General features: G+C 34.6%; 1 protein-coding gene across 2 annotated transcripts in view; it reads left to right on the top strand.

Annotated features, from left to right (window-relative positions):
- LOC135215414 (beta-1,3-glucan-binding protein-like) overlaps positions 1-2,012 on the top strand; it is a 12,709-nt gene extending 10,697 nt beyond the window's left edge. For both annotated transcript variants that reach the window (XM_064250026.1, XM_064250025.1), the window contains exons 10-12: positions 1-52; positions 842-964; positions 1,689-2,012. The exon at positions 1-52 is cut by the window's left edge and continues 78 nt beyond it. In XM_064250026.1, coding sequence (XP_064106096.1) covers positions 1-52; positions 842-964; positions 1,689-1,799 — 286 coding nt within the window. In that variant the 3' untranslated portion in view covers positions 1,800-2,012. The remainder of the gene's footprint in view (positions 53-841; positions 965-1,688) is intronic.
- Positions 2,013-18,980: the final 16,968 nt, after the last annotated feature.

Here is an 18,980-nt window from a genome sequence, read left to right as displayed (position 1 = left end):
CATTGACAACATCTGGAGTTCCGGGGAGAAAATGGCACCTTTCGACCAAAAGGTGAGGCACTTCTTTTTTTTCTGTGCACCCTCAGATCTAAAAACTACTGAGGCTAGAGGGCTGCAAATTGCTAATTTAATCATCTCTACCATTCAATCATCAAACATACCAAATTGTTAGCCATAATGGTGCATCTGGCAACAATATATACGCCACCACCATGCGGTGGGTAGGTGTTGTGAGCCACGGCTCGTGCAGCATCATACCGAGAACACCAAAAGATAGATCTATTTTCAGTGGCCTTGATTATACACTATAGCTATTATTGGCACATTTTTTATTTGTTTTAAAGTTTTTAGTCTTCTTATTTTCTTATGTCGGTTTTCCCATCGTGAATGAATAGGTCCACTGAGAGCTCATTTTATTTTGGCACATGGTCGAGCTTATTGCCTTGTTTGTTTGTACGATGTTTTTACGTTGCATGGAACCATTGGTTATTCAGCAACGGGACCAACACCTTTACGTGACTTCTGAACCACGTCGAGAGTGAATTTCTATCACCAGAAATACAAATCTCTCACACCTCAATGGAATGCCCGAGAATCGAACTCGCAGCCACTGAGGTGGTATGCCAACACCATACCGACCACGCCACTGAGGCGCTGTAACCAATTGGTTCCTAGCCACGTAAAAAAAAAAAAAAAAAAAAGGAAAAAAAAAAAAAGAACAATCCTTCAGGCCAGCCCTAGGAGAGCTAGTAATCAGCTCATTAGTCTGGTTAAACTATAAGATGTACTTAATTTTACCTCGACGAGAGGCAAAATCTCTAAATGAATTTGCTTCCTTCAGTTCTACATCATCCTTGATTTGGCCGTCGGAGGAGTCGGTGGGTTCTTCCCTGATGACGTCCCTGGAGCGTCCAAGCCTTGGAACAACACCTCGCCCACTCCTAACAAAGATTTCTGGAATGGCGTAAGTATTGCATTGAATGGATTGTAATTTTCTCTGATTGGTAGAGACAGCAGTGTTTTTATTTAGTCGAGAGGAGTTACTATAAAATAAGACAACTGGATAATTGTAACACTTTTTTTAAGAAAAGGGTAAGGTATCACATTTTGTTTCGTAGATAGTTTGTTTGAAAATTTTAGCTGTTCATAATTTTTGTAAGAACAAATTCTAAAGTAGTACTAAAATGGTATAGTACACATTGCTGGTGTCTTTGCTGTGTGGTGGATTAACTCCTCTTACCCTTGTTTTATTGCCCATTACGCTTACATCAGTCACGAGCAATTCACTATCTTAATAGCAGCCTTAAACTGCGTGGAATATCAATAATCCTTATGTAGTTTATCAATCAATTTCATTACTCTCTCCCATGGCATCTCCTTACGGGGGTAGTGCCGTCAGTGCACCTCATGTAGTGCACCGTAGGCATTATTAACGACCCCTTTAGTAGCGTCCCTATGGCCACTAGCTGCAACCCCTTTCATTCCTTTAACTGTACCTCATTTCATATTCTCTTTCTTCATCTTACTTTCCACCCTCTCATAACAGTTGATTCTTAGTGCATCTGAGGTTTTCCTTCTGTTATACCTCTCAAACCTTTTTACTGTCAATTTCCATTACAGCGTTCAATGACCTCATAGGCTCCTGCGGTTGGTATTTGACCTAAATTCTATATTACATTCTCTCACAGCGTGCAGACTGGCTTCCCACCTGGCAGCATGGAGAGTCCAGAATCAGCGAAAAGGCCGCCCTCCAGGTCGACTACGTGAAGGTCTGGAAAATGGAGAGCGTGGAACAGTAGTTCTAAACCTTCTTCATTTCTAAAGCTTTCCCTTCAGTAGAGTAAAGTTATACAAATAATTCTTAGTGGGAAATGTTAGCAAACTGATGAACAAATGATTGCTGTTAATCATTCTACAATATATGGTTCTGAAATCAAGCACTGGCAAGTTGCCTATTTGTAATAACCAATAAGATATTGTTTTTATTATCTCACTGATAAAAATTAGAACTATATGTTGTTTCTCTCTCCGTCATTCTTCTCAGCAATAATGCTCTGTGAGCATATGCAGGTAATGGATAAATACATCCTTGTTTTACTGATTACATCAGTCTGATATCTAAGACAGTTATATGACGATTGAAAATGTTAAACTGATTTTTTGTTTTTGGAAAACTAAGACATTCTCTCTCTCTCTCTCTCTCTCTCTCTTCCCCCCCCCCCCCCCCTCACCAAGGAAACAATTGAGAATAAAATTATCTGTTAGAGTAACCATTATTAGTTCCCCCCATGTTTATTATATATATATATAATATATATATATATATATATATATATATATAATATATTATATATATATATATACTACTATATATATATATATATTATATATATATATATATATTATATATTATATATATATATATATTTATATATATTTATATTTATATATATATATATATATAAATATATATGTATATATATATATAATATATATATCAGGGTTGGGGGCTTAAACCATGGTTTAAACCAGTACATAAAGAAACCATGGTTTTTTGGTTTTTATGTTTTTTTTTTTTTTTTGTCTTCATGTTTCCTTTATAACTTTTATTTTAGGAAATATATATTTTTGGCTAATCTGCAAATGCATGCAATTGCTGTCAGAGATTTATCCTTATTATAGAAAAAGAGAATTATAGATTACCTGTAAATGGAGGACTGACTATCAACTACCTAATTCAAGGCCAAGCGTATGCATTCAGATGGAATCGTAAAATCAGACTGCATTGTGTCTGACTGGCCTTAAAAACATACCCTAGTATTATCTTTATTGGTAGCCTGATCTAATAGCTTTTGTAAGTTTCTCTACGAAAATCACAAATTTCTTCCAAGTAAGTAATTATTTTAGTAATATTGATTCAGAAGTTAGGCCTAGGCCAAACTTTACTCGTTAAATTATTAGCGTAGGCTTCTGATATCAAAAGTATCTAACCTAGCCTACTTGATACTATTTCCAAGGATTTATGAAGTTTGGTGAATAAATTATAGTTAGTCCATCTGTGTCAATTTCTGTTACCTAGTCTAGCATAAATAAAATAACAATTGATTACCCCCTGAAGCATAACATCTTTCCATAACACATTTACTTACCAATTTCATCGCCAGTTTCCAAGGCAACACAATTACTGTAATGAACCTTCATTCTTGCTATTTGCCCCTCCATTGCCTTGTGGCATTTTTTGCAAGTTGCTCTACAACCTTTTCTGCCTTCCACCACTTTTTTTTCATAAAATTTCCAAATGATGTCTGCTTTTCTACCTGTCATGTTGATCAGTTATTTTCAGCACTATGATCACTTGCAGTCATGCACATTATTGAAAAACAACCACAGAGTGATTGTAGCCTACCATGACTAGAGTAACATGCCACTATGCCAGGCATGCCAGTAGCGCTAGCTTGGCAGTGTTCTTACAGTTGCCAACTAGCCATATTTATAATTAAACGACCATGATCATGTAATCATATTAATCTGCTATTTAAATCTGGTATTTATTTACTTTTCTAGATGTAATAAATAAAAACCATTTTGAATATAGAAAGTCAGAAAGTTCATTAATAAAAATATAACACTTAAATGGTAAATTGGTAACTTGATATTTGACTCAATCAGATTCAAACTTGTAAACAAACCAGATACAGGTATTAGACATGACATAATCCACACTAAAGCACTAAAGCACTCTCTCTCTCTCTCTCTCTTCTCTCTCTCTCTCTCTCATATGCAGTTGTTTGAAGTATTGCATTAAACCCAAAATTTGGACTTTCAACCATAGTGTTCTAAGAGATATATATATGGAGATTGTTAATTTTGGCCATACAGATAATGGAACTATTAAATTTTGTTAATCCTTCTTCAAGTGTATAGATAGATCATATTTGTATGTCAAATACATATAGGGCCACAGAAATGTATGATTATCATTAAAATTGCTTTAGTTTTATACTGGGTAGCACAAAAATGAAATAAACCCATAAAAAACCGTACCTAGTAGCACAATAAATGAAAAAACCGTAAAAAAACATATTTCATGGTTTAAACCAAAAAAACCATGGTTTAAAAAAAACAAGGTTTTTGGTTTTTTTAAAAAAACCATTGGTTTTTGCCAACCCTGATATATATATATAAAATATATATATATTACCTAATATATATATATATATATATATGTTACCTATCCGCTGCCCACCAAAAACTATTACCAGCTAAGGGCGTCGCCCCCCCCCCCCCCCCCCCCCCCCCGGCCCCCCCCCCCCCCCCCCCCCCCCGGTATTCAATATTTGGTATGCATATAGCCATTGCATTAAGGCGAACTGGTTACACGCAATCTCCCCCCCCCCCCCCCCCCCCCGCCCCCCCCCCCCCCCACCCCCCCCCCCCCCCCCCCCCCCCACACTCTCTCTCTCTCTCAAGGTGATCACTAGCATAGCCTTCTCTCTCTCTCTCTCTCTCTCTCTCTCTCTCTCTCTCTCTCTCTCTCTCTCTCCCTCCATTCCATCAGGTCATCAAATCAGAGTCGGAGTTAAAAAAATATAATGTTTATTCAAAGTAAAGTACTAGTTGAATAACTCAAGTTCTTACAAGATCATCAATGTAATGGAAATAGTTCAAGTCTCACAGACAAACCAACTCAGATAATCCCCCGGTATTTAAATGTCTTAATCAGTAATTAGTCACACCAATTATCTCTTCTCCAAAATACAGTCCCCTCACTAGGACACTCGGTCCCTAGGACACTTGGCCCCCTCAATAGAACACTCGGTCCCCTCACTAGAACCACCTGTTTAAAAGACAGGAGAACACACTAGTGAGCACACACACAATTGTAACGACAAAGTCAAAAGAACAAATAAAAAGGAACATCTTTACAAAATGTCAAACAGACAACAAGCCATCCCTTTGACTAAAGTATGATAACTCACCCATTGCAACCTGGAACTTTAACACTGAAACAAATAGACTTTCACAGAGCTATCCCAGCATTCTGCCTTTTCTCCCGTAGCTGTCTCCCTAGTTTTCAGCTAAAGATGCCATTATGAATAGACATAGTTCATACACGTACATATGAATTCACACTCATCGGTAACTGGTCACAGCCAGTTTTCAAAGGCACCTTGAACAAGCCCTCAAGAACTCACATATCTACAGAACGATTATTGACCCACTTAAGTAAGCATCTTCATATCACACCATCCCAGAAAGAGATGTCAGCTTTCTTAGGTCGTCGCTTCGGACTCTGTCTCTACGGGAAGTTAAAAGTGATCAGTCTTCACATTCCAAGAAATGTCACAACGATACATATTATCAGTTTTTATTTATGATATATATATTATATATATATATATATATATATATAGAGAGAGAGAGAGAGAGAGAGAGAGAGAGAGAGAGAGAGAGAGAGAGATTATAGGGACTGATAACCAGAAATCAGTGCATTATGGCTCAGAGAATCGCCAATTTTAACGCTAGACAAGTGCCATAAAAAACCGAATTGCCTATAACCAAGTCTGCTGGTAACCAACCGGGGACTGCCTGTATATATATATATATATATATATATATATATATATATATATATATATATATATTTATATAGTTGCCACACTCAGCATAAGAGTTCCATCACAGGCAAACTATTATTCTTGTGGCCTTTATCTAATTGGGCCTAGTATTATTTATCTGCTTACCATATAAAATCTAAATAAATTCCAGTGAAATTTTCTAAGGAGAGAATCATGAAAATAATTATCAATAAATTAATGAATTTTTGTTAATTTGAATCAATATATATGGAAAGATTTTTTCATGGGAGACTTTAACCACCAATAGGCCTAAAACTGCCCTAATATAAGGTATATTCATATATATATATATATATATATATATATATATATATATATATGTATATATATGAATAACTTGATCACGAAGTATATAAAACGTGATGCTATGTATAAATAAGACTTTTTTTGCCACGAAGGAAAAAATGAAAAAGCAAGATAGCCAAGTACTTTCGGTCCTGTTCGGACCTTTTACTGAGGCAAACTGATTTTACAGAGAACAACATAGTCAAAAAGAAGGCTTAATATACAAACTGACACTACAAGATTAGCAGTAAGGCCGACTTTTACTCTACAGAAAGGAGGAGCCGCCTGAGGGTAGCCACACCTTGAAGGATACACGCAGTAAACAAGTGATTCTTACAGAAAACAGTACATTTTGAAAAAACACGAGAGCATATACAATTTAATATCATGAATTTTTACACAAATTTTCCAAAACAAATTATTATTAATGAAAAGACAAAAGAAAATATAAATACTATATATATATATCGAGCAAGAGAAAGAGGGAGAGAGAATATCGAACCAGAGAGAGAGAGAGAGAGAGAGAGAGAGAGAGAGAGAGAGAGAGAGAGAGAGAGAGAGAGAGAAATAATAACTATATACATGTGGGACTAATTTATTAGTTGTTCATTTATTTTAAGGTCCTTCATAAACATCTTGCAAATATATGGGTCCAAATGGTACATTCCCAGACTAAGATTTAGGTTGTTTTTATTAGTGATTTGTATAATTTCCGATTCCAGTAAATTTCTTGAAACATAATCATTAGATCTAGCAATTACCGAGGTATCACCCCAATTAATACAATGAGATTTTTCACTCAGATGGATAAACAGTGCATTTGAAGTCTGGGCTGTTCTAACTGAATACATATGCTGCTTAATACGTACACATAAATTTTTACTTGACTGACCAACGTAAAACGATGGGCAATCCTTACAAGGAATTTTGTAAATGATGTTGTTATTTGTTACAGGACTATTCTTAATTAGCATATCTTTAATGGTATTGTTATAAGAGAATACTACATTAACATTAAGCGATTTAAATATTGATTTTATGGTTTCAAATCCACAAAAATAAGGTAAGCTAAGTACATTTTTAGGCATTACTTTTTCATTAATAGCAACACTATAAAACTTTTTGTGAGCTTTTTGATAACATAAATCAATTAAATGAGGTGGGTAGCAGAGATCGTTTCCTATCTTTTTTATGTATTCTATTTCTTGGTCCAGATATTGTGGACTCGTGATACGCAAAGCGCGTAGGAAAATAGAAGAAACAATTGAAATTTTAATATTAAGATGGTGGCCAGAATAAAAATGTACATATGTTAAATTATTTGTGGGTTTTCTATACATAATGAATTTGCATTGCTTAAGATTCTCTATGTATAATATATCTAGGAAAGGGATGACATTGTTATTTTCAATTTCAACAGTGAATTTTATGGATGGCACTAAATTATTCAATTTAAGACAGTAAATCATTTACATCGATACCACCAGGTAAGACTACTAAGATATCATCGACATATCGGTACCATTTTAAGGGGATAAGTGTGATATTCGGGAGGTGTTGTCTCTCAAAAAAATTCCATATATAAGGTTGAAAGGAGAGGTGATAAAGGGTTACCCATGGCCATACCAAATATTTGTTGGTAATATTCTCCATTAAAAATAAATCTGCAATCACAAATACATAACTTAATTAAGGAAATTATGTGACTAAGGACATAGGCAATTCATGCAGTACAAGTTCATTACTTATATTCTAGCACAGAGTCAATAGGGACTTTTGTAAACAAAGAACATACATCAAAACTGACAAAAATATCACTAGGGTTTAGTACAATGTTGTTTAATTTTTCCACAAGATCAAGAGAATTCTGGATGTGTGAATTAGATACAGTTCCTAGTAGCGGGGATAACAGTTTAGTAAGATATTTAGAGTTTATAAGCAATTGATCCTTCAGTACTAATAATTGGGCGCATAGGTTTGTTTTCCTTATGAGTTTTGACTAGGCCATATAAATAAGGTAATGAGGGACACTTTACAGTTAACTTACACAAAAGTTCTTTTTTATCTTTAAGAATTTGTTTGATATTGATATTAAAGTTTGTTATTACTTGGTCCAACGGATTTTTTGCAAGTTTTTTGTAAGTTATTTCATCCTCTAGTAAAGTATGCATGCGTGATATGTAGTCAGTTTTGTCAAGAACCACTAAACTATTGGATTTATCAGCCTTGGTAATGTGTAAGCTATTATCATTCTTCAATTCTTTCAAACTTTTTCTGTAGCGAGCGGGGAAGTTATTTTCATGATAGGCATGCGTAGCACTATATGTCATGCCTTTGATAATGTCTAAATGATTTTGTGGTAGGTCACAGTATTTTTCAAACTTATATAGAGATGTCGCTATTGATAAAGCTGAGGGTTTGTTACAAATGAAGAAAGACAACCCAAAGCCTAATGCGCGCACTGCATAATCACTTATTTGTTTGCTCGATAAATTCACCACACAATCACCTCTAGCATTATTGGTCCAATCACTGTCGTTGATAAGGTTGTTTAATTTTCTGTCCAGTTTTCTAATCAGTGTCTGTAGTTCTATGAAGTTTTCCATATATTTCTTGCCTTAATGCGTGTTTCCAATCAGCGGGAATCGAGTAGTTGAAGTTACGTCGGGCTTTTTCCAGTTCTTTAAATTTCTCCTTTTCCTCCATTTTCGCGGCAGCAATGTGACGTTTTAATATAATTGAAGAGAATTCATTAAAAGGATGTTGATCGTATCTTCTTGTGCGGTATGGTAGCAATGATTTGGGTAACACTTGTTCCGCCAGGCATTTTTTCAGGAATTTCAGGTGAATTCTGGTAGAGTGCGCTGCCTGTAAGGACTTGGAGAAAGAGGTGATGAAACAGCTCAGCAGTGGGAACAGGAAAGTAAAAGTAAACGTGGCCCTCATGATGAATAAAAAAGATAGGAAACGATCTCTGCTACCCACCTCATTTAATTGATTTATGTTATCAAAGAGCTCACAAAAAGTTTTATAGTGTTGCTATTAATGAAAAAGAAATGCCTAAAAATGTACTTAGCTTACCTTATTTTTGTGGATTTGAAACCATAAAATCAATATTTAAATCGCTTAATGTTAATGTTGTATTCTCTTATAACAATACCATTAAAGATATGCTAATTAAGAATAGTCCCGTAACAAATAACAACATCATTTACAAAATTCCTTGTAAGGATTGCCCATCGTTTTACGTTGGTCAGTCAAGTAAAAATTTATGTGTACGTATTAAGCAGCATATGTATTCAGTTAGAACAGCCCAGACTTCAAATGCACTGTTTATCCATCTGAGTGAAAAATCTCATTGTATTAATTGGGGTGATACCTCGGTAATTGCTAGATCTAATGATTATTTTTCAAGAAATTTACTGAAATCGGCAATTATACAAATCACTAATAAAAACAACCTAAATCTTAGTCTGGGAATGTACCATTTGGACCCATATATTTGTAAGATGTTTATGAAGGACCTTAAAATAAATGAACAACTAATAAATTAGTCCCACATGTATATAGTTATTATTTCTTTTTCTCTCTCTCTGTCTCTGTCTCTGTCTCTCTCTCTCTGGTTCAATACTCTCTCTCCCTCTTTCTCTTGCTCGATATATATATATATATAGTATTTATATTTTCTTTTGTCTTTTCATTAATAATAATTTGTTTGGGAAAATTTGTGTAAAAATTCATGATATTAAATTGTATATGCTCCCGTGTTTTTTCAAAATGTACTGTTTTCTGGAAGAATCACTTGTTTACTGCGTGTATCCTTCAAGGTGTGGCTACCCTCAGGCGGCTCCTCCTTTCTGTAGAGTGAAATCGCCCTTTACTGCTAATCTTGTAGTGTCAGTTTGTATATTAAGCCTTCTTTTGACTATGTTGTTCTCTGTAAAATCAGTTTGCCTCAGTAAAGGGTCCGAACAGGACCGAAAGTACTTCGCTATCTCGCTTTTTCATTTTTTCCTTCGTGGCAAAAAACCTTTATTTATATATATATCCAATGTGCATAGTATAATAATGTGTGTGTATGTATGTATGTATGTAGGTATGTATGTATGTATATGTATGTATGTATGTATATATATATATATAATATATATATATATATATATATATATATATATATCTATATATATATATATATATATATATATATATATATATATATATATATATATATATATATATATATATATAAAGGTTTTTTTGCCACAAAGGAAAAAAAATGAAAAAGCGAGTTAGCCGAGTACTTTCCGTCTTATTCGGACCCTTTACTGAGGCATACTGATTTTACAAAGAACACCATAGTCAAAAGAAGGCTTAATATACAAACTGACGCTACCAGATTAGCCATAAGGCCGATTTTCACTCTACAGAGAGGAGGAGGAGTCATAGGCTAGCCACACCTTGAAGGATACCCGCAGTAAACAAGTGATTCTTCCAGAAAAACAGTACATTTTGAAAACAACACGGGAGCATATACAATTTAATATCATGAATTTTTACACAAATTTTCCCAACAAAAATTATTATTAATGAAAAGACGAAAGAAAATATAAATATATATATATCGAGCAAGAGAAAGAGGGAGAGAGAATATCGAACCAGAGAGAGAGAGAGAGAGAGAGAGAGAGAGAGAGAGAGAGAGAGAGAGAGAGAGAGAGAGAGAGAATTAATAACTAGTAGGGCGTACACCTCTGAGATACTTTGAGCGGCGTGGCTCTTTGAAGTGATACTTTGCACGAGACATTCCATTTCACCAGACACGGCCATACTCCGTGTATTGCCAGACACCATTCCCCAGAAGCAGGCCACCAATCCTGACTGACACCAGGTCTCTATTTGCTGCTAGGTTAACAGGGGCTATGGGTATTCGAAACTAGCCCAAACGTTTCTCCTCACCCGGGATTTGAACCCAGGGTCTCTCGGTGGTGAACCGAGTGCGCTACCACATGTATATAGTTATTAATTCTCTCTCTCTCTCTCTCTCTGGTTCGATATCTCTCTCCCTCTTTCTCTTGCTCGATATATATATACTTATATTTTCTTTCGTCTTTTCATTAATAATAATTTTTGTTGGGAAAATTTGTGTAAAAATTCATGATATTAAATTGTATTTGCTCCCGTGTTGTTTTCAAAATGTACTGTTTTTCTGGAAGAATCACTTGTTTACTGCGGGTATCCTTCAAGGTGTGGCTAGCCTATGACTCCTCCTCCTCTCTGTAGAGTGAAAATCGCCCTTATGGCTAATCTGGTAGTTTCAGTTTGTATATTAAGCCTTCTTTTGACTATGGTGTTCTTTGTAAAATCAGTATGCCTCAGTAAAGGGTCCGAATAGGACCGAAAGTACTCGGCTAACTCGCTTTTTCATTTTTTTTCCTTCGTGGCAAAAAAACCTTTATTTATACATAGCATCACGTTTTATATACTTCGTGATCAAGTTAATAGATAACGATACTAATATATTAGAATATATTATAATTATTATATAGAAATAAATTAAAATTATATATAAATAACGATAGTATATATAAATAAATTATTATTATTATACTATAGTATATATCATATATTAATAGATATTATTATATAGATATAGATAGAGTAGTTATATAGTTATATATATATATATAATATAGATATATATATTATTAGATAGTATACACATTACTATACTATGCACATTGTTTGCATGTATGGTTATGTAAATATATGCATATATATATATATATATATAGATTATATTGATATATATATATATATATATATATTATATATCTATATATATACATATTTTATTGGAATTTACCTTTATAGGTAGGGCAGGTTAGGCCCCTATTGGGGTTAAAGTCTCCCATGAAAAATCTTCCATATATATTGATTCAAATTAACGAAATTCATTAATTTAATTGATAAATTATTTTCATGATTCTCTCCTTAGAAAATTTTGCTGGAATTTATTTAGATTTTATGTGGTAGTAGATAAATAATACTAGGCCCAATTAGATATATAATATATATACTAGATATATATATATATATAAGTATATATATATATATATACGGATATATATATATATTATATATATATAGATATATATATATATATAATATACGTATATATATATATATATATATATATATCTATATATATATATTATATATATATATTATATTATTTTTCCGAACATTTTCTTTTCATTTCCAAGTGTTATATATATATATATATAGATATATATATTTATATATTAATATATATATATATATATATATTATATATATTATTTTTCTGAACATTTTCTTTTCATTTCAAGTGTTTTCCACCTAACTACGAAATTAAAAACAAGGAGACAAGGTGGATTGACATTTGTTTTTCCAGATATAGTAATCCAGTTGATACGCTGTTAAATTGAATTGAATTGAATTGAATATAGAAATGGAGCCAAAGGCCACGCACTGAGACCTATGAGGTCATTCAACGCTGAAATGGAAATTGAACGTAAAAGGTTAGGTAGGTGTAACAGGAAGAAAACCTCGCAGTTGCGCTAAGAAGCAATTGTTAGGAAAGGGTGGAAATTAAGATTGAAGAAAGAGAATATGAAAGAAGGTACAGTAATAGGAATGAAAGGGGTTGCAGTTGAAACACAGATAAATTTTAGATTGAAATATACTAATTAACAGCAGCAACAAAAGACATATGAGATAGGATAAGTATGTTAGACAATTTAAAAATGTGCAATTATCTCATCGAGCTAAAAGCCCACGACAAATTTTCTTTAGGAATGGAAACAAATTTAAGAAATCAACGGAAAACTGCAACTTGCCAACACACTTCAGAGGATAAGGATAGTTGAGAAACAGTCTTGAGAGCGAAATCTTCATCGAGGCACCTTCCCAAAGGGCTTTTACGATGCCCGAGTCAGGCTTTGGAGAACAAGAATCACATACCATCCTGGAGGTGGGCAAGACTGTTTGAAGCTCATCATAAGTTTTGACAACTACATGTATACCAAGGAAGAAAGGGCCATACTCTTTAGTCAGAAGACCTGGCTCAAGGAAAATCACAGTCCTCCACCATATAAGAACAGAGGGGAGTTTATCTTGTAAAGATGGACAAGAGTCTCCATGACACCAATTACAGAGGATGGCCTACTTTTCCTGATACATGGCTGCAGAACTCAGAAGGCACCCAAACATCTACCGTGTAGTACCTGAGAATCTCACAGAAACTGCTGGACAACCTCTAATCAAGAAGGTTCAAGGTCTGCATCAACTAGTGGGACTTCCAAAATAGGCAGCGGACAAAGTAGTGAGAGCCACAGGGGAAATTCTCTGATAGGTTAGAACAAAAGAATTAACAGACTGAGACACACTTTAGTATGGAAACAATGAAGAGCAACAAGGCATTCTCCAGGCAGCCCAAGCGTATGGAACAGGAGAACAGAACAACACCAGAAGTTTCCCTTTTAGTTATATGTTAAACAAATCAATTACTGTGTTACCAAAAGCTTAAATAAGCTCCTTTTCTGAGCTGAGGTTGACTTATGAATGGAATGAGCAAGCTCTAAAACATCATTAAACCTCCTGTAGAACTTCCTATGTGTGGCCAATACACAGTAGAAACTAACAGCAAACACTTATGTAGGCTATCATGCACACTTACAATGAGTATTCTGTGCAAACCAGGAAATGCTCCAAAGTGTTTGCATTAAAAACAAGTGGAAATTCTGGTCTAATCAAAGTTTTATCCTGTTCATTTATTAAAAACTATACAGTAGTGAATGAAGTCCCATTTCCCAATTGACACATTAACTTTATTGAGCATAAAAACTTCTCCCTTATGCCACCAAAAGACGAACATAACATACATTCATTCAGCTTACATGTAACATCAAACTACAAATCCAGTAACTTAACTAAGATTTGTAAAAACTGGGTGGTAACCCTCTCTTTATGCTGTGGGACTGAGCTTCTTTATCTAAAATAGATAAATATGTATAAGAACACATCAAAATGGATTTCTGCCTAGTTTTCATAGTGTAGAAGACCCATTAGATATATATCTATCAGGTATCAACTATGGCTTAGGAGTAAACTGCACATAAATGCAATTAGAATTATATAAGCCCTATAAAATTCTATTTCCTGATTAATTAAATATAAGTACTGTGAACATTCTTCCTTACAAGTTATGTAGTTTTAATTGTTAAGCCCTCTTGAGTTGGGCAGGATATGGGACCCTTGGTAACATTATGTTAAGGAAGGTAAAGTTAGGATGTATCCCTGTATTTTATTCTATAACTTGCAGTGCCCTAGGTCAGGTCAGTAGCTAGGGTGGGGGGTGGGGGTAGGAAGCAGTCCTGCCCACCGACCATGTAAGTGACCTAGACTAGGTCAGGTTTGCCTGCCTTGTTGATAAAGTCCTAGTACCTTAGGCTAGGTTAGGCTGAAACCATGTAGCTAAATTTTACATATTTCCCCGTTTCCATGAAGAAAAAAAAACAAGTGTCAACCCTACATGTAATGTGTTTGGGCAGAGCAAGGGTAAGTAGGTGTTATCTACAAATATTTTAGTTCCCCAATACAGTAGGTGAGAGTATGAAGTAATGTACTATATAATGAGAACCAAACAATATATTGACAAAAAACTTGAGACCTTCTATGCATTTTTACCTTAGATTTCCCAAAATATCAAGTTCAGTATCAACAAATTAAAATAATCAGTAAAATGAACTAAAAGGCTAGTATTAATGAAAGCCAAAGAGAAAAAATTAATGAAAAACTGGAGGCATATCATACAATTTCTCTTTAAATTGTAACAAAAGATAAAAATTTTCCAACATTAAAAAAATTAAATAAAAAATTCTGAATATAAAATTGGCTTTTTCCTAGGTATATAAACCAGAGCCTTTAATACAGGAATACTTTTTAGCACCAGCTGCTGTCCTGCGGGCACTCATACATAAAACGTGATGGTTTGTATTGTTGTACGAACAAATAATCAATAAGCCTATGGAATTAGGTAGGCTAGGGAGGATATGATTAAATTCTAATACGCTCTTGATCCGGTTAAATTTGGGGGAGGGGGGGCGGTACATGGTCACGATGTGGCATGGGGGCAAAACACCCCAAATCATGTAGAACCTGATACACTATAATAAGTTAAGTTGGAGATAATTAGGTCAGGATGTAGCCTGCCCATCCAATTGCCTCTGTCACGTGCTTAGTAATTTGTTGAGCAGTTTTCACCGATAAAATACGCATAACCTGAGAATATTTTCGACTGCTTATATAATAACATAAGACTTATTAGTTTTGCTTGTATCATTCCCAAAGGTCTACATCCCTAGACCTTGCAATTCACACCTTCATATTCCCAATCCTCACAAAAAAACTGCGTTACCTAGGGCTGCCCCCACAAAACTGCTGAATACAGCCTAAGAGTGGCAAAAAAAAAAAAAAAAAAAAAAAAAAAAAAACACACACACACAGAAACAGGTGGCCTGCACCAATAATCCAATAACGATAAAGATACTTAAAATACATAGGCTAAAAACCAATGATGAAAATATGCCTCTTGTGTGGAGAGATAGGCTATTAGCTTTTTTTATAGTTCTGCAAAATGCACATGTCATTAGGGAGGCATATGTTCAAGAAGGGATTGGCTAAGGAAGCCTATTAGGCTAGGTACCTATGTATAAAAGGAACTAGGCTAGCTAAACTTAACGTACCCTAACCTAACTTAGCCTGGTAGGCCATTTTACTTTGCCTGGGGCAAACTGCCTGTAAAAGGGAACTCCACTTTTAATCAATGGCCTCAAAACATTGCGCATGAGCAATAGTATTCCAGAATAGCCAGAATACATCTGAGGTTAATTTCATGTCAATTGCAGTCGACAGACAAAAAATAACAGTAAATTCTTGATAAGCAACCAAAATGTAGTTCTGCCGGACATGTAATCTACTAGTGGACCAAATAAATATAAGGACTAGGCCTACTAACTCATCCTCTATTCTGTCTTCGTATTTCTACCTGGTACCTCATAGGTCACACCTGGCTACTAACGTAACACATCTAACCTACTTTCCATTTGTGTCTTTCTATCTACCTTACGTATCAAACGTCAACAAAACAATTTGTAGTAATAACAAAAGCATTGTATTTTCACTTACCTTACCTGACGGCAGCAACTCCAGTCCCAGGAATCATCCACATGAAACATACGAACGAGAACGAAAATGGGTCAAGGTAATTCCCATAAACTTCACACACCCGCATACAATATACACAGCAACAGTGATATTTATTCACATTTAAGGTCATAAGCGATTTTAATGGGCCTATAAATATCAAGGTAATCCATACCTCTCCTGCAGTAGCCTATAGTCTAGGCCTAAGAACAAGTAGGTTTTGGAGGTTCGGCCACAATAGGCCTATCACGTCAGTATCGCCTGATCTTAATTCTTTACAGACAAATTTACGTGGAACTTCCGCTATAATTTGCATGTTTTATGGTTCTGACTCTTAATGTAACGAGGAGACTCACGGTAACACAATAACATTTCCGTAACATAGACTTAAATTTAGTCTTAAAACAACACATTACGTACTACTACTACACAACACACGGTATCCACTTCCTTAGAACGGCATCCATGTTGACGTACATTTCTGGTTATGACTTTTAGAAATAAGCATTATAATCCATGAATGGATAGGTATATATTATGCTTCTAGTCTTCTATGGGAAAGTGGGTGGTATTTACCGAATGAAAAAAATAAAAGCTATATAGCTGGAGCCTGGAACACTTTTGGATGAATTGCAATCACGATTTGGTTCAACTTAGTATTCTTGGCCTCCACCGTAGAAGACAGTGCTTTGCAGTCAATAACCTGGAATGTTTTTGGACTCTAATTCACTATGAACGTATCTTTATTCGACTTTACTTGTGGTATGTTAATGAGCAAATTTTGGACAGGTTTCCCGAAGGCTAAAAGAAAAAAAAAATCCCAGCTGGAGAGATAACACTGTTTAAAATGTAAATGCTGATTTTGAAAGAAAAATAGTATAGGTAGTCCTGTTTAGATTGTTGTGCTCCATTTTTAAGTTCGAGTTATACAAGAGTATTTTAGGCTTATCTCTCTACCTGAATATTAGCTCTCATACTTAGATCAATTCTGCTTTGACAGGTCGGAGTCAAAGAAAAGTGAATAAACTGTCCCCCTCGCCTGTGGGTCACGTTTCTTTTGATTTTAGTTGTTTACAGTTACTATTTTGTTCCATGTCCTGTTGATCTAAGATACCATTTCTCCAGGTAGAGGGAAACAGGTTAATGCTTTTATGAAATTACAACAGAAAACGCTAAAAAATTCATTTACGTATAAGCGACGTACAAGACCGAGAAGGTCTGCCTTTCCGAATGTGTTTTGGCAAGGGTGACTATTTTATTTTAGTATCCATTTTCTTTCATCTAATAAAATCATAGAAAACTAAGAATTAAAATAAGATGGGTAACATCTCTAAGTAACTTATACTTGAAAGAAAACTGTACGAAACTCAACCACTATGATTAGACTTATTTATTTATAAAATGAAGAGGCATTATTCATTTTATAATGATTTGTTCAGCCTAAGGACACATGTAATGAGATACAAATAGGATGCGGGTAGTCATCCAGTAATATACATATGAATGTATGTTTGCGTGTATGTATCAGTCCTTATAGGTAGTACGTTAGCCTATCTAGTGTCAAACTACAGAGGTCATTGATGGCGATATCAGTTAAAAGGTTATATCAAATACAAATAAACAATTTAAATAAAAAAAAATATGATCATACAAATTTTAAAAAGTAGGTAATCTAAGGCAAAATAAGTCTTTTACAGGATATGCCAGCTTCTGCCAGGAATTTAAATAAGGAGAAAATAAACTAGAATCTTTTGGACAAGGTCAGATCCTAGAAGATTTCTACAAATGCCACTGACGTCTTCTAGAACTTGTCTTGAATACCAAGGATTTTGGTAAGACTAGTATCTGCCATGTGCACCTATGTTATGTACTATATAAAACACACACACACAATATATATATATATGTATATATATATATATATATATATATATATATATTATATATATATATATATATGGGTGGGTGTGTGTGTGTGTGTAAAACTTCCAATTCAACCAAATAATGATCAGATATATATAAATGTATACGTGGATATATATGTATATATACAAATACATACATAGTACATATATATACGTATGTATGTATTTGTGTGCATACATTGTATATATCCACATATATAGTATTTATATATATACATATTTACATTTACATACATATATACATTTGAGCTGAACAGGACTGGGTAAGAGCGCAGGTGTGAAGGTAATGGAGACGAGTTCGGTGTGAACGACGAGAGAAGAGAATGTGGCAAGAAAGTGGATGAAAAACAGGGTAGGATTAAAAGTAGGGGTAGTGGGGCGTCGGGGTAGGGGAGAGGACTAAATGAAGAATGCGTAAAATAGAGAATGAGGATCACAGAGTCAGCATGAAGAGAGTAAGGAGAAGAAATAAGGGAAGTTTGTGGGAAATGAGGAGGAGGAGAGGCTTGGAAGGTGCAAAGCTGTGGAATAAGAAAGTAGTCGTGATTCTCGTGAACGGTCTGGAACGACTTGCCTCAGAAAGAGTATTGACCGGAATATGGAGTAATTTCAGGAATCAGTGTTAAGAGCTGGAAAGTCGGTGAAGATAAGATAAAACTGAGCAAGATTGAGGTTAAGACGACAAAAAGAGACCAGGAAAAAAGAGCTATGAATGTTGATGTGGATGCAAAGAATAAAAGTGGTTGATTCCTATAGTAGGTGTTTTAACATACCATAATGGATTATGTCAAAATGTAAAAAATAAAATAAAAACGTATAATGCTGTATGAGCCATGGCCAATTGTAACTCACAGCCACGGACCGGTGGTGCCTGTACTATACCATTGCC

The sequence above is a fragment of the Macrobrachium nipponense genome, chromosome 5 (assembly GCF_015104395.2).
Source record: "Macrobrachium nipponense isolate FS-2020 chromosome 5, ASM1510439v2, whole genome shotgun sequence".
Classification (NCBI taxonomy): domain Eukaryota; kingdom Metazoa; phylum Arthropoda; class Malacostraca; order Decapoda; family Palaemonidae; genus Macrobrachium; species Macrobrachium nipponense.
Note: the sequence above shows the minus strand (reverse complement) of the source record. Positions and strands in the feature narration are given on the sequence as shown.